The 16,124-nt window shown below is 37.0% G+C and overlaps 2 protein-coding genes across 5 annotated transcripts in view; both read left to right on the forward strand.

Annotated features, from left to right (window-relative positions):
• The window catches only part of LOC142358735 (mechanosensitive cation channel TMEM63A-like), an 86,692-nt gene extending 73,348 nt beyond the window's left edge, over positions 1-13,344 (forward strand). For all 3 annotated transcript variants that reach the window (XM_075410278.1, XM_075410279.1, XM_075410277.1), the window contains one exon: positions 12,132-13,344. In XM_075410278.1, the coding sequence (XP_075266393.1) occupies positions 12,132-13,247 (1,116 nt within the window). In that variant the 3' untranslated portion in view covers positions 13,248-13,344. The remainder of the gene's footprint in view (positions 1-12,131) is intronic.
• LOC142358736 (fermitin family homolog 2-like) overlaps positions 1-16,124 on the forward strand; it is a 184,877-nt gene that overhangs the window by 50,069 nt on the left and 118,684 nt on the right. The window lies entirely within an intron of this gene.

Here is a 16,124-nt window from a genome sequence, read left to right on the forward strand (position 1 = left end):
GGCTATTCTCCGGCAATTTGCGGTTATGTTTCTGTTTTTTATAGAAGAAAATTTTGATTGATGCCACACGGTATATGAATCCATTTGAAATCGATGCCATATTGTTTCTGAGAGCTTTATAGTGTGTTTCAAGTGCAAAATTGGCCAATATTTCTCCTGGCCTATTGGCCAAATTTGTTGTCAATTTTTGGTTTTTATGAATTTTTTCATTTTTGGCAAGGTGAACGGACTTGTTTTTAAACTAAAAAAAGGAAATTTGTTAACAGCTTTGTGATTGTTCCGGAAATTGAAGCCTCTTATTGACGTCAAATCGTTTTAGTTTTTATAAAATTGTACGCATACTAATCCGATTTTGCCGGTTTTTGTCAAAGTTGTGTTTTTGTTTTTACTTTGATTTTTTTTGGCCTCAAAAAGTAAGTCTTTTGGTGCAACATTGGTGCTTTTTGTTTCAGTTTGTTGCTAATTGATTTTTTTTGGCGATAACCCTTTAAATTCAGGGAATATTTTTTGAATTTCACAAATTGATTTACTGTTTTGCAATTGAGCTGTTTTCACATCATACTGACACAGGAAGATGGCTCTGTATTGTTCTTGAACCTCGATTGTCTAATAAAAAAATCCAGGTTTTAGCAATTTTTTTCGTTTTTATTTTTAATTAGTGTTCAATTTAGTTTTTGATTTTTCAGAAATTGCGAATTAGTTTTGTTTAATCTTTTTCTCAATGTATGTATTCTCCAAACTGGCATGTTTCTTTCTAGAATTCTCCTCAGACTTTTATTCACGTTGCCCTAATCAAATTAAAAATTTTCAATTTTAACTAATGATTTTGGTCTTTGTTCCTTTGATTTTTTATTGTAGTTTTTGTTCTTTAATTGAATTTTTAATTAAAGTTTTTCTTGGTTTTTTAATAAATTTTTTTGTTTGCAATTGATTTATTTGACATAAGAGATTTTGGCCAGCTTCACTTTTATAATTTTGCAACAACACTTTTTTTCTGCGAATATTCTTAGGGCTTGGTTTTGGTGACATACGATTTTTTGTGTTTAAATATTGTTCTGTCTCATGATTAATTTCGATTTAATTGTTTGGCCATTGTTTAGTTTTGTCGCGTTCATTCTGATGTAAAGTGATAACTAATGTGCAAAGTTTATTAAGCTACGATTTGATTACTGTTTTTTATATTCTAAAATAATGTTTCGATTGAGAGAACTTAAGGAAATTGATGAACTTGTCAGAATTTTTGGCCATTTTTTTGCCGTATTGAAATTTTTCTTCCAATATAGAGTTTTAGGAGCCTGACATGGCTTGACTTCTGCTGCTCGCGTACTTGGATGTTATCAATTGCGTACAAAAACTTTGACGTGTTTTTTATATAGTAATGTAATTTTTTTAGTTCAGTTGGTTTTATGGGCTATGTTCATTTTTTGACTGATTCTTTTTTACTTGTCAATTAAGCGGGAACCAGTTGATTTAAAAGGTAGTTCTTTCCCAAAAAAGACGAAAATTCTTCCGGCCATGTTTTTCATTTCGTCCTGAAGATTTTTAATACGAGCATATGACGTCACAAGTACTCCAAATCTGCTTTTTGTTCACTCTTTCATGCAATTTCAACTGAAATTTGTGCATAAGGTCATTTGTCACTCTTAATGGAGCGACTTTTATTCTTTCCCGTGATTAAGTTTTTGGTCACACGTGACTTACCTCACTCTCAAAAATGACTTCCTCGCTTTGAAATTGACTTTTGTTTGCTTTAGTTCAAAGAGATAATGTTAAGTGAATGTGTGTCACTCTAAATGAAGGTTATTTGAGAGAAGCTTATAGGGGCAGCAATAACTTATTCAAATTCTTAATCGGAATATAAAATCTCATTCTTCAATGAAGAGAGTAATTTTTTTGGTCTGTCTTTTTAACTCTTTTTTGAGACTGCAGATCTACGAAGCTAATGCGGCTATTTTCTGGCAATCTGCCAGCTATGTTATGCAATTTTTCGCTCGACCTCTTTTTGACTTTTGGTCCTCGGGATAAACAGAGGGAAGTAAAATTTCTCAGGGCCTTTCAGCTCACTAGTCTCAAATTATGCGTTTCACAGAAACTGTATTGAGACGTATACTAATTGTACGAAGGGGGGTTCTTAGATTTTGAGACCCACTTTTCATCCCTCTCCCACATCGGCCCCCTTTTCACCCCTCTACCCATCAGTCGGTTTTGTTTTTATTCTGATCCCATGTGACTGATCTGACTCTCCGAATGACTGTCATTATAGCCAGGAAGCCGTAGCTGACCGTAAATTGCGATGGTCTCGGAGGAGTCTTTAATTGCTCTCATACGAAGTTTGTAGCAGTCATATCATTTCTGTGGTCATTTTTGGCACCATTTTTTTGATTGACCGATTATTTGTCTGGCCCTTATAACTTTTCGTCCTCAAAAATGAGATAAACAGGTAAAGCCGGAAGGGTACTAAGTGGCTGAGCAGCTCGCTTAGAGCCTTACGTCTCACTAGAAATGCAGTTTACCAAAACTGATTTGATGAGAATTTTATGGCGCGAAGGGCGGTTATTAATCTTGAAGATTGAATCAACTCAGTCACCCCTTCACTTACACCCTCCCATCAGCACTCCCCTGTCAACCCTCCACCTGGCGATTTGAACCGCCCTCTACTGCAGCCCTCCTAGTCCTACCCCCCCCCCCCCAAAAAAAAACAATGCTTGTATCCCTAACCCCGAGATGGCTAATACCGAAGCGAACCGCTCACCCGTCTCTTGAGAGCAATTCGCCATCGGTTTTGTTTTTTGTTTCTCTAATGTTTATCAGTTATTTGGATTCTTGGTCTTGCTTAATTTGATTTTTTGCTTGATCAATTTTTCGTCGGAGCATTTGATTGTTTTGAGTCACTTTTTTGAGCCTGATTTTTGCGTTAACTGAGACTTCATTCAGAGAATTTTTACCGCCTGAACTAAATTGGTGGTAGTTTATAAATAGAGGTGTCATGTCCTCAGTCGGCTATTATTGCGCTCCTGTTTTGATTGTTCTCAATCAAAGTTTGGAGCAATTATATTAGTCCTGTGGTCTTTTTTTATGCCATACACACATTAATGCTAGCATCGCTAAGCCCCAGCGGGCTACTACTGGAGCCAACTGCTCTTCGGTCGTTTGAGAGCAAATAGCTCGACTGTAGTGGGTGTTGTTTTTAATTTTTTGGTTCGGTTTACTTGATTTTGCCGCGTTTCCAACATTTGTCTGCAATCTTTTTTCACCTTGTCCAGTTGCGTTGTTCTATCATTTTAATCAATCTGCTTTTAAACAGCAGTTGCGAAGCAAAACAACCTAAATTGAATGGCGTCAAGTGCTCAGGAAAGCCAAATCAGAAACAGAAATGGGATAAACTCATAAAGTCGAATCGTTTTATATGTCCGCTACCTGAACTTTGTCTAATTCTTTTTACCGGGTGTAATGCTTATTGGTATTGATACTATTCCGTTTATCCTCTCATTACGCGGATTGTAGTTTTGTGACTCAGATATGAGGGGAATTGATTGACGGAAGTTTTTGTTGAAAAAAATTCTCCGAGTCTTTTAGCTAATTAATCGGAGTTCGTATTTTGTTGAAGATCAATGCTATGTTCAGGTGCTATGATTAGAACTTTTTAAATAGTTGTAAGCGATCCCTAACTTGTAAACACTTTTGATTGGGATACTTGCCGATATAGAATGAATACCGAGAGTTTAAATAGAAACTATATCTGATCGGATTAAGGAACTCTATAAATACGGTCAGCTTTATGATCTTGGTGCTTAGATAATATCTTTGTTCTTCTGATTGATAATGTGTAGTTTTTGAGCTTTCTCTTCCCCCTAATCAAAATCTCCATCTGGATCCGTTAATCAGATCTGTGCGGTCAGTATCCAAAATTGTCTGTAAAATTCATTCTGTTTTTCTCCATTAATAGAGAATTCGTTTTCTAACACAGTTGAAAACGCTGATATTCAACTTTGGAAAGCCTAGAGTTTAACAGATTACTTTTGTCATGCCTAGGTAAAATCCCCTCTTGATAAAATAAAATATTTTGACTTTTTAATAGCTCTCAAACGAAGTTTGCAGCAACTATATTAGTCCTGTGGTCTTTTTGCGATTTTTCGCCTGGCCATTTTTTATCTACCATTTTTGACTTTTTTTCCCTCGAAAACAGGATAGACAGGTAACGCCCGGAGAGCATCAAGTTCTCTCAGAGCCGTTCGGCTCACCAGTATGCGACGCCACGAAACTATGAGACATAAATTCATGGTTTGAAGGGTGGTTCTTCGACCCCCACCCCTACCCACTTCACGCCCCTCCCCAAACTAGCCTTAATCCCCACCCGCTGCCCATGCACCCCCGCATCGTTCCACGTGTTCGAACACTCCTACCCCTCGTGCGATGCCCCTTAACCCCCAACGGTGCACTCCCCCGCTCCGCGCTCGCACCCTAATTAAGCTAAAAATAGCCTCCCTTGTCCGTAGCTAGCTGCCGACGAATCCTACCGCTTGCCATTTGAGAGCAATTCGTTAGTGTTTATGGTTATGTTAAAAGATAGTGGTTAGTGGTTATGTTTAAAGATATAGGTTTATTAAGTTTATTTCCAATGGAATTGTTTAGTGAAAATGACCTATCTCTGGGCAACTGATAATGAACAAACTTGGAAAAATTTTTTGTTGAATATTTTCTTGTATACTTTTCCAGGTTCTTTTGCAATAATCTACATACGCGACTTTCATATAAATTTTTGGCCTGATAACTGTGAAGTGATAGCAAGCTAATAATTGATCTCATTGTAGTTTCTTAAATCAGTGGTTTGGATTGTATTGATTGTATTGTATCCGACTTCTTGATGCCATTGAGATGTCGAAATTAGAGTGACGATTTTAGTCACGCTAATGAGTAGAAAAGAGCGAATAAGCTGGAGGTTTGAAGAGATTTTATGTAATTACCTTAAAAGTGACGTGAGAAATCCTGTGTTTGAACATTTTTTTTTGGTTTTAAGGGTTTTTTCACGTGCGGGAATCTGAATTCTAGCTTGCCTTATCTCTTGATTGAAATTAGCTATTAATTTGTTACAAATGTGTTCTAATTGCGCCTATTTGTCTTTGGTTGAATCCGTCAACGGGCAGGGCAGCTCATGGTTTTTTAACTTTGACAGAGTTTTTGTCATGAAATATTATGAATTTTATCATATTTCTCATTGGTTATGGTTACCAATGAGGCGTAAGTGAATCAAAGGATTCGAATCTAATAGGTTCGATGACTCTTTGACGCTTCAAGTTTTCAAAAACAATAGCGAATTTTTGCGAACAATAATTTTGTGTGTTGTGCATTTTATCAATTAATCCCCTTAATTACACGTCTCATTGGTTGCCAATGAGACGTAATGTAGTCTTATTTTGGGCTAGCGTTCATGCCAGTGCTTTTTATGACTTGTGACACGCTGTTTTCAAACTAAGATGGTGGACCTTTGAGCTCGAAATGTTTGTTCCTTTATTGTGGCCTCGTTAGTCATAATATCAACAGTTATAGGCCTTCCATTGCGGTGTAAAGTTTGTTAATTTATCGGCGTCGATTTTTGTTATTGTTTTTGATGACTTTGATATCAATTATTTTTGGAGTGTTTTTGCTCTCAAACGAAGTTTGTAGCAATTATATTAGTCCTGTCGGTCTTTTTTTATGCGATTTTTCGCTTGACCGATTTTTCGTCTGACGCTCTTGACTTTTCGTCCTCAAAAACGGGATAAACAGGTAGCGCCCAGCGGGCATTAAGTGCTCTTAGAGCCTTTAAGCTCTGTTTCAGCTCGAACTGTTTTGGAAACTTATACTTATGGTATGAAGGGCGGTTCTTAGAGGTTGAGACACCTCCCCCTGCTGACCCCCCACCCCCACTATTGCCTCCACCCCCTCACCGCGCCGCTGCCCCCCCCCCACCCAGTGTTGCCCCCATGAGCCCCCGGTGCACCCCCCCCTGGCTAGCTACTGACGAAGCCAACCGATCGCCGGTCGTTTGAGAGCAATTCGCCCGACGTTAGTCGGTTATGATATTAAGTGTTTAATTCATATCTTCATTTACCGTCCGTTTATCCATTGGAAACAATGAGAGGCGTTTTTTACTCTGATTTTGTATGGTATTCTGTGATTAAGGATTTTCGGATTGATTCATAATTTATCTTAATCAAGCCACAGTTTTGAAAAGATTCTGCTTTGACCATTCTTTTTGTGCACTTTGCTTTCTCTCATTGATAGCTGCTATCATCTAGCCAGCTGACTCTCCTATTTTTGTTTTTTACTTCGTCGAACAAAAATTTAGTTCTTTTATGCTTTTTTATTTGTGTGTCGTCACTCCGTCAAACTGTCGAATTTTAGATGTTAGCAAGCCATCAAATTCTTTTCTTTTGGGCATTCTCTGGGTTGTCTAGGAAAATTTAATTGTATTAGAAAACATTTTTTGATCGATTCGCTTTTTTTGAACCGCTGCCAATAGGAAGTAAATTTAGAGTATTGATTTTATACACGCTGGAATAGTAATAGGACCGAAAAGCGAGTAGTTTTAAGGCCTGAATTTTGCTGTAACGGCTTTTAAAATTGATTGAGAAGTGCGTTTGAAGAATGTTTCGATTTTAGAGATTTTCTCAATGTGTGGCTGTTGGACATGTATTTTTACTGGTTCTTTCTTGTTTTACCGACCGGGACTGATTTCAAAAGTTGACAAATCTGTTTAATTGATCTCAAACGAAGTTTGTAACAATTATATTAGTCCTCTCGGTCTTTTTTATGCGATTTTTTCTTGACCAAATTTTCGTCATTGGTTGCCAATGAGACGTAAATGAGTCTTATTTTAGGCTAGCATTCATGTCAGTGCTTTTTATGACTTGTGACACGCTCTTATCAAACGAAGATGGTTACAGGCCTTCCGTTGCGGTGTAAAATTTGTTAGTTTATCGGCGTCGATTTTTGTTATTGTTCTGATGACTTTGATACCAATTATTTTTGGAATGTTTTAGTAAGTGTTTAATTTATATCTTCCTTTACCGTCCGTTTATCTAATAGAAACATTGAGAGACGTTTTTTTCTCTGATTTTGTATGGTATTCTGTGATTAACGATTTCCGGATTGATTCATAATTTATCTTAATCAAGCCACTAGTTTTGAAAAAGATTCTGCTTTGACAATTCTTTTTGTGCAGTTTATGCTTTCTCTCATTAATAGCTGGTATCCAGCAGACGCTCCTGTTTTTGTTTTTTACTTCGTTGAACAAAAATTTGGTTCGCTTATTTGCCACTTTTTCGGCATTCTGAGTAAAACCTTTTTGACTTCTCTAGGCTATTTTATTATCTTTCTGCTCAAAGGGGTTTTGAACAGCTGTTGCTCAGCGACGCAATCTAAAATGAACATAATCAGCATCAAAACACGGAATCAAAAATAGAAACGGGATAATTCCATAAAGCCCAATTTTAGATGACCGCTACTTGAAGTTTGTTCTTCTAAGTCTTCGTTACCATATGTAATGCTGACTGGTATTGATACTAGCCCCTGTATCCTTTTAAGAAACAGTAGTAGGTCTAATAACAAAATGAAATCAAAATAGTTTGCACTTTAAAAAAAGTTTCCTTACATCAATCAGTTTTTTCCATTTGTTTGTTCTTTTAGTCACAATCGGTGTTACGGGTATCACCTGGCGGCTATTTTCCAGCAATGTGCTTGGTATGTTTGAATTCGAGAATAGTCTTAGGATTCCTAGGATGCGTAGTGTTCATAGTTATATACATTCTTAGGATGCCTAATTTTATTATTACTTTCGATGATTTTCACAACAACAGTTTCTGGAAAGATTTTTTTTTCAGAGTACCTTTTATGCATTTCGGTTCATATGTTTTGTTTGGGACAAGTTTGCGTCAGTTTTTAGGCCAGACTTGTGACAGGTTTTTGAATTAACTCACTTGAAAAATAACTGCACAAACTTGATGAAGCTTTAATTTCAACTACCTTACTAATGAAGGTGATTGGAGTGCATATAAACTGATCCCCAAACGTAATTACTCTAATTGTTTTATTAAGGAGAGTCTAACAGAGTTCTTTTTGATGCTTTTTTACTCGTATGTCGTCACTCCGTCAAACTGTCGAATTTTAGATGTTAGCAAGCCATCAAATTCTATTCTTTTTGGCAATCTCTTGGTTTTTTAAATTCAGAGAAATTTAATTGTATTGAAATTTTTTTTCGATAGATATGCTTTTTTGAACCGTTGCCAATAGGAAGTAAAATTAGAGTATTGATTTTATACACGCTGGAATAGTAATAGGACCGTAAAGCGAGTAGTTTTAAGGCCTGAATTTTGTTCTAACGGCTTTTAAAATTGATTGAGAAAAGAGCGTTTAAAGAATGTTCGGGTTTTTGAGATTTTCTGAATGTGGCTCTTTGACATTTATTTTTGCTGGTTCTTTCTATTTTTCCGACCGGGACTGATTTCAAAAGTTGACAAAGCTGTTTAATTGCTCACAAACGAAGTTTGTAGCAGTTATTAGTCCTCTCGATCTTTTTTATGCAATTTTTTCTCGACCAATTTTTCGTCTGACGCTTTTGACTTTTCGTTTTCAAAAACGGGATAAACAGGTAGCGCCCAGCTCCCACCCCACTGTCGCCCCCCACCCCACTGTCCCACCCCACTGTCGCCCCCCCCCCCCCCCCCCCCCCGTGGCTACGTTCGAGCGACCGCTCGCTACAAACAGGCAATTTTATACTAATTTTCACAATTTTATGCTTTTTGAGAATTTTTGTCATTTTTTGATTTATTTCAGCCCTGGGTGTCAAGGAATCTCCTCTAGGGTTTTTTAATAGGCTACTGCATAGTTTCTAGTGGCGAATTTTAGCATTTTTTTTTTACAAAACGTGGAAATTTTCAATTTTTTTGACATTTATTTTTCATTATTCGGGTCTTTCCAGACGCAGGGGCCAGAAAACGTCCGTAAGGGTTTGATAATTAGTTACTGAATAAATTTTATATGCCATGGAATAGCTTTCATTTTTTTAATTTGACAATTTTTTGATGAAACTTGCATTTTTTCAAGGTTTTGAAATTGTTTGTTGATTTTTAGGTTTCTCCAGACTCATTAGCCGAGGAACCTCCTCTTAGGGTGTGACAATAGGCTACTGTATAGTTTTTAAATGCAATGGAATGTTTTTCAAGATTTAAACGCCACGAATTTAAGCATTATTTTTACAAAACATGCAATTTTTCTTTTTTTTGACATTTGTCATTATTCAGGTTTTTCGGCCTAACAAAAAATCTCCGTTAAGATTTGATTATAAGTTACTGGAAAATGTTTTTTGGCCATGGATTAGTTTTCAACTTTTAGCATTTTTTCCGGCACCGGGGTCCTAGGGACCTTCTCCAAGGTTTGAATATAGGCTGTCGCATAGTTTCTAGAGTTAATGGAATGGTTATCATTATTTAAATTACTCCTGCTTTAGCAATTTTTCGATAATTTAGTTTTTTTTCAAATTTTCGGCAAATGATTTTCGTTTTCCAAGTTTATGGATCTTTATGAGTCAGTGAAACTGTTTAAAGCTTGAAAAAGGAATACTGGATAGTCTTTTGAGACAATGAAATGGTTTTGAAGATTTTAATATCTTGAATTTTAGCAAGGTGTTGTTAAAATTTGCGATTGTTTTCAAATTTTTTTAATATTTTTGTCGTTTTCTGAGTTTAACAATGATTACTGGCCAACGAAGGTTTTTCAAGTCTTGCAGATGGGTTACTTGACATAACTCCAGAGACAAAAAATAGTTTTGAACATTTGCACTGTGAAATCTGGAACCTTTTTTTCATTTTGCAATATTTTGCAAATTTTTAAAATATCAATTTTTCATTTGATTTATTTACTAACAAGTCTAGAAAACTAAAAGTTGCAGAGTCGAATCAAGCTAAAAATAGCCTGAATAAACCTAGGCTGGCTACTGACTAAGACAACCACCCGCCGGTCGTTTCAGAGCAACTCGCCCGACGTTGGTCGGTTATGTTTAATTCTTTGATTCCTCAAAAGGGAAGGTAGCGGTTTATATATGACTTACACCTGTTCTATCAGAAAATGTTGGTGTTTTTCAGTTTTGCTCCCGACTAGTTTCGATGGAACTGTAATAGTTCAGCTTCTTATCTTTTTCAATTCATTTCTAAATTTTTTGAGAACTTTGTTACTACTTGATTTCGAAAGTTTTCGCTGTTTTTCGATTTCTCCTGTTTTAAGTGATTCATGTTGTCCTATTAAATAATGCGTCAATTAATCAATGATAAGTGTTGATCGTTCTCTCATCAGGCGTAATTGAAGATATTTGACTGTTTGAATTTGTATTTTGCTTGTTCAGCAACTTCGAGTCTTATTCTTATTTTATGGTTCGGTCAAAATATTCTTATTCTGACCGGTTTTAAAGTTTTGTTGTTCTCCAATTTAGTATTTTTCATAGCAGGTCTCATTGGTTCTCAAATGAAAATTTTTTGAAACTATTTATTGGCGTTTTTCCGATTTAAAGTTTGCAACGACTTCCACGCAACTTGTTAAAAATTATCGTTGAATATTAAAATTTTTCCGTTTTTATTGTTAATTTTTTTCCAATTCGTTAATGGTAGTTTTATTGGATCTCTAATAGGGAGCCATTGGAGCTATTCAATGTTGTCAGTTGATATATACGGTTTTTGCTAATTTTGACGCTAGTTGCTTTCAAAAATTATCCCTGATTTCAGTTTTGCCCGTTTTTTAAATCTTTTTGTCTTGCATGTCTGTCACTCATCACTTAGTATCGTTCTGGACTCTCCTATTTGTCTCGCTGCTAGGTTTAGAATAAATTATTTAATGTATTGAATTATTGTTTAACAAATTATCGTTGAATATTAATTTTTTTCCTTTTTGTTAATTTTTCCCAATTCGTTGGGGGTAGTTTTTATTAGATCTCTGATAGGGAGTCATGGGAGCTATTCAATGTTGTCAGTTGATATATACGGTTTTTGCTAAGTTTGACGCTAGTTGCTTTCAAAAATTGTCCCTGATTTTAGTTTTGACCGTTTTTTAAATCTTTGTCTTTCGTAACTGTCACTCATCACTTAGTATGGTTCTGGACTGTCCTGTTTGTCTCCCTGCTAGGTTTGAAATAAATTATTTAATGTTTTGAATTATTGTTTTACAATTTTGTCAACCCTGACTATTTTAGTGAGGTTTTCGAGCTTCGCCTGCTTGTTAGTTTTGCTATCTAGTATCATTAAAAACAGGTGTTATAAACTTTCTCAGTAAACACAAATGAAGCTAATTCTTAGTTTCTGTTAGTAGCATTTGTTTTTCTATTTTGAACAGTTGGAGTTTCGCTGCAGCCCACTTGTGAATTAACTTGATCCCGCCTGTCGTTCGAGAGTTGTTCTACAGAGTTGGTGCCTACTGTCTTATTTCGAATATTTTAAACTTGACATCATCTGTAGTGTTTTTACGCCTTTGATAGCCATCTTTTTCTAAGAAGTGGGAATTGAGATTTTTAAGAATCTTGTTGACGTCAAGGTGATTCGGTCAACTGAGTGTAATTTGAAAACAGCTAATAGAAGCAGCAATAAGTTGTACAGATTCTTAATCAAAATATAACAATTGAAAAAAGAAGAGAAATTTTGCTTCTTCGGTCTGTTTTTTAGTCTTCGAAGATCTACGAAGCTATAGCAGATATTTTGTCAATTTGCCAGCTATGTTTTCTTTGCTTGTTTCAATTGCAATAACGGTCAAGGAGGTCTATGGTAGCTATTTTCCGGCAATCTGCCCTACCCGTATGCCTTTTCGGACATTTTTGGCGTTTTTTTCCAAACTAGAGCTGAAAACGACTCGTGTTGAAATTATGCTGGGATATGACCTAATGGCAAAATTACTTCTTAAATGGTTTATTTTGATTAAATATAGGCAATCGTAAAATTGTTGCAGCATGAACAGGACGAATTTTATTTGTTTGAAACTTTTCTGAAGTTTTGTCTTCTATTTAACTAATAAGCGAATTTGTGAGTCCCAAGGCTGTGTACAGCTATTTTCCTACGAACAATTGCACATTAAATTTATAAGACGTTTGTGTTTCTGATTTGATTGTGTTTCAGGTGCGTTGGGATTGTATGTTTCTGATCGACAATGGGGCCTTCTTTACAAACTACGTAATCACTGCTTCTCTCGGAGGTTTATGCATGGAACTAATGCGTGTGACAGACCTCATACTGTATGCATTCCGACTGCTCATGATGAAGTCTAAAGCGGAGCGCAAGGCTGCCATCAAGAACACTCTCCTTGAGTTTCCCTATGGGTTCATGTACGCCTACCAACTGACAGTAATGACCACGGTCATAGCCTACAGTATCATGTGTCCTCTAATAACCCCATTTGGTGTCATATACATGCTCATTAGGCATTTCGTTGACAGATACAACATCTACTTCAGTTACGCACCTAGTAGAATCTCTCAAAACTGTCATTACAGAGCAGTCAATTTTGTAATTCTCAGCTCTGTGGTCATGTTGATGACTCTCCTCGCCTTCTCTTGGATCAGATTTGGAAAAGGAAATGGCAATACTATTTTCCTAATAGTCTGTGCTTGTCTCCTCGGATTGTACTTGATTGGAAAACATGTTGTCAAAATCATGCGCAACTTTCAAAGCAGCTCCACTGCAGCTTCCGATTCTATTGACTGTTCAAAGGAGAATACGCTGCAACCTCCTCCATGTGATATGGACACCAGTCCCTCTCGCGGTGACCAAGAGAACCTCGGAGAAATCACGCGTTTCGAGTGTCCTTTCTTGACCTTCAAGCCAACGTGGCTGACTCGACATGCCTCGGCAACTACACCTAGACTGACGCGTGCTTATGACAATAGTCGTCAACGAGTTGAAACTGCGTCGTGTTCTTCGGATAATATATTAAAGAGTGGAGACGAAGCTGGCACGACTCCCGCTGACGACACTCAATCCTTTTCCTTTGACATTCCGACCTCCAAAGTCAACACTCTGCAGCCTCAACTAGCCAATCAAATCAACGCAGTTGCTTCCAGTAGTTCACTCAATACCAATCAGAATCGAGCTAAGAAATCATCCAATCTCAATTCAGAACAGATGCTAACTTGTGCTGGCAGTGAAGTGTTTGAGCCGTCTTCAGTTGAATGTGCGGTACAGATTAGTTGCAAAGAAGCTGCAGACGATGAGCCAAACTCAGAGACACTTTGTTAATAGATCGATTCTTGTACATATATTGAATGAAATATTTATTAATGTATGTTTACTTTGTAAGGGATGATTTTTGTAATTTAATGTGTTTACTTGTTCATTTTTACAAGTTTTTAAAATTTTAATTTCACTTTAACATGAATTTCACTAAATTTCACTAAAACGGATAATATGAACCCGCGCTTGGATTTAAATAACCAATATGTCAAAGTTGATAATGCATGTAAATATCTCGGTATACGTTTGGACTAACTTTTAGAACTCACATTTCCCATGTAAAAAAGCTTAGCAAGCAGTGTGGAATCATTTCGAAACGCAGACACTATGTTTCCAGAAGTAAATTAGTAAACTATTACAATACAAGTGTAAATTCATTAATTCAATATGGCATACTTGTCTACGGGTGTTGCAGCTATTCTTCACTCTTTCCACTTTTTCGATTACAAAAGAAAATTTTGAAAATAATACACTTTCGAAAAAAGCGGGACAGTTGCAATGACCTTTTTATAAACAATACAATACTCTGTTTACGAATTGCATTTATATGAATTGCTCAAGTTTGTTCTCAAAGCTCTAAATGGACATCATTGTATTAAGATTTGTAACGATATGTTTCGAAAACAAAATGAAGGTGTTGGACACGAAGTAGTACATTGAATTTGCCTAGTATTCCGTTAAAAAAAGTAAGTAAAGTTGAAAGAAACTCAATTCAATTTAGAGGTTCAGTTCTATATAATAAGCTTCGATTGATTGGAGTGTTATCTGATAATGTAGAAAATGTCTCTACGAACAACCTCTCTGATATTTGTCACAAATTGAAATATTCTTATATCTGTATTATTTCTGAAATTGTTGAATGTTTATGACAACCGCTCCAAATAATCGATCTTCCATATTATTGTCTTTTGTTCTTCCAAATGTATTACTATCTTGTGTTCAGCAAAGTATATTATTGTCTTGTGCTACCATTATGAGAGTGTGATCTGAAAAGAGGAACTTTATCTGATAAACTAGTGTAAAAAAATTATCTAGAAACTAATTTTGAAAAACGTTTATTAAAACCTACCGGACTTAGTGTGCTGCACGACATACCAAGTTCGGTAGATAATCTAAGTCGGATATCGATTGGTTATTTTCAACCAGTCAATATAGTCAAATTTTATTCTGGAGTAGCAATAATGAAAATATGTGATTTCCTTTTGACAAGTGCCTGTAGTAAGTAGCCTTTTGGCATCTACGCTGGGTCAGTTTTTAGGGAAAATGCAATGAAGAAGGATAGCATGTGCAGAGCTGTCGTGGAAGATAGTTGGTATTATGTCCGACAACTTGCTACCTCAACTGGTCTTGCTCCTAGGTTATATCTTGAGGTTCATTGGCTCTTTTTGTGCTGTTGAATATTTTCATCTGATGGGCCTGGATTGCATTGAGGACAACGGCTCTAAATGTTGACACTGAAGCAGATACGCTTGAAGAATGAATAAAATTAGGGACAGTATCCGGTTTACTGATTGTGCAGTCGGGTACCTGTTATGCGTGGCTCCGTCTCTTCTTCCTATGTATGTTTGGTTGTGGCCATCTTAGTACTTCGCTGTTCCTGCTTTAGTTCCTTACAGACTGTACTTGGATGGATTAATCTGAGCACTCATCACAATCTTTGCAATTTAGTTGCTCTGTTGGTTTTTAATTGCTCCTGATCTTTGACTTCTCAATTTGACTTTTTCACGCTTTCGTTCTTCATTTTTGAGTGATCTCTATTGTTCTCACTCCGAAGTAAAGCTTGTTGCTGAAATAAAATCGATTGCAGCATAGCAAGAAGAAGGGACTGATAGCCGAGTGGTCAGTGCTTCTGCTGAGGGATCGCAGGTTCGAATCCCGGTGTGGTTAATAGTTTTTGCACCCGTAAAGACAAATTGATCTAGGCTACAGTCCCTGAATTAAATTGTCTCGCCTGTCGTTCAAGAGCAATTCTTCCGACATTAGTCGGTTTTTTTATGTATACTGGTCTCGGTTGCTCTGAATAATCCCGGCCAAGCACTGCTTTTCATTTGAGCATCTACTGGCAGCATTTGACCTTCGTGGGGTACTCTTTGGTGCCAGGCATTTTTTTTACTCCAGTCTGTGTTTTTAATTGCTCTCAAACGAAGTTTGTTGCAATTATATTAGTCCTGTCGGTCTTTTTTTATGCGATTTTTTGCTTGACCGATTTTTCGTCTGACGCTTTTTTGACTTTTCGTCCTGGAAAACGGGATAAACAGGTAGCGCCCAGGGGGCATTAAGTGCTCTTAGAGCCTTTCAACTGTGTTTCAGCTCAAACTGTTTTGGAGACTTATACTTTTACTTATGGTGTGAAGGGCGGTTCTTAGAGGTTGAGACACCTTCCCCCTGTTGACCCCCACCCCCACTTTTGCCTCCACCCACCCCCCCCCCCCCCCACCGCGCTGTTGCCCCCCCCCCCAACCCAGTGTTGCCCCCCATCAGCTCCCGGGCACCCCCCCCCCCCCCGTGGCTAGCTACTGACGAAGCCAACCGCTCGCCGGTCGTTTGAGAGCAATTCGCCCGACGTTAGTCGGTTATGTTAGAAAACGGTCTAATCGCTTTTCTTTTCTGTTAGTGAGTTGCTTTTTTGTCATTTCCAGTTTAAAATTTTCTGTTCTTGTGATATTTCGATATGGTTGTGATAAATTTGACAAGTTGAGAATGTCGCCAAACACCACCCAGGATAATTACTATGTATCAGTTGTTTGGTGAAAAGTTTGGGGTCGGATTTTGTCTTTGCTGCAGGAACATCGCTGCGCTGAAGCTAGGCTTTTGTATTGAATATCGAGAGTAGTATTTTGACTTTTCTCGTCTTCATGGATAATTCAACTGACCGTTGGCCTT

The sequence above is a fragment of the Convolutriloba macropyga genome, chromosome 2, assembly GCF_964194025.1.
Source record: "Convolutriloba macropyga chromosome 2, txConMacr16.3, whole genome shotgun sequence".
Classification (NCBI taxonomy): Eukaryota; Metazoa; Xenacoelomorpha; order Acoela; family Convolutidae; genus Convolutriloba; species Convolutriloba macropyga.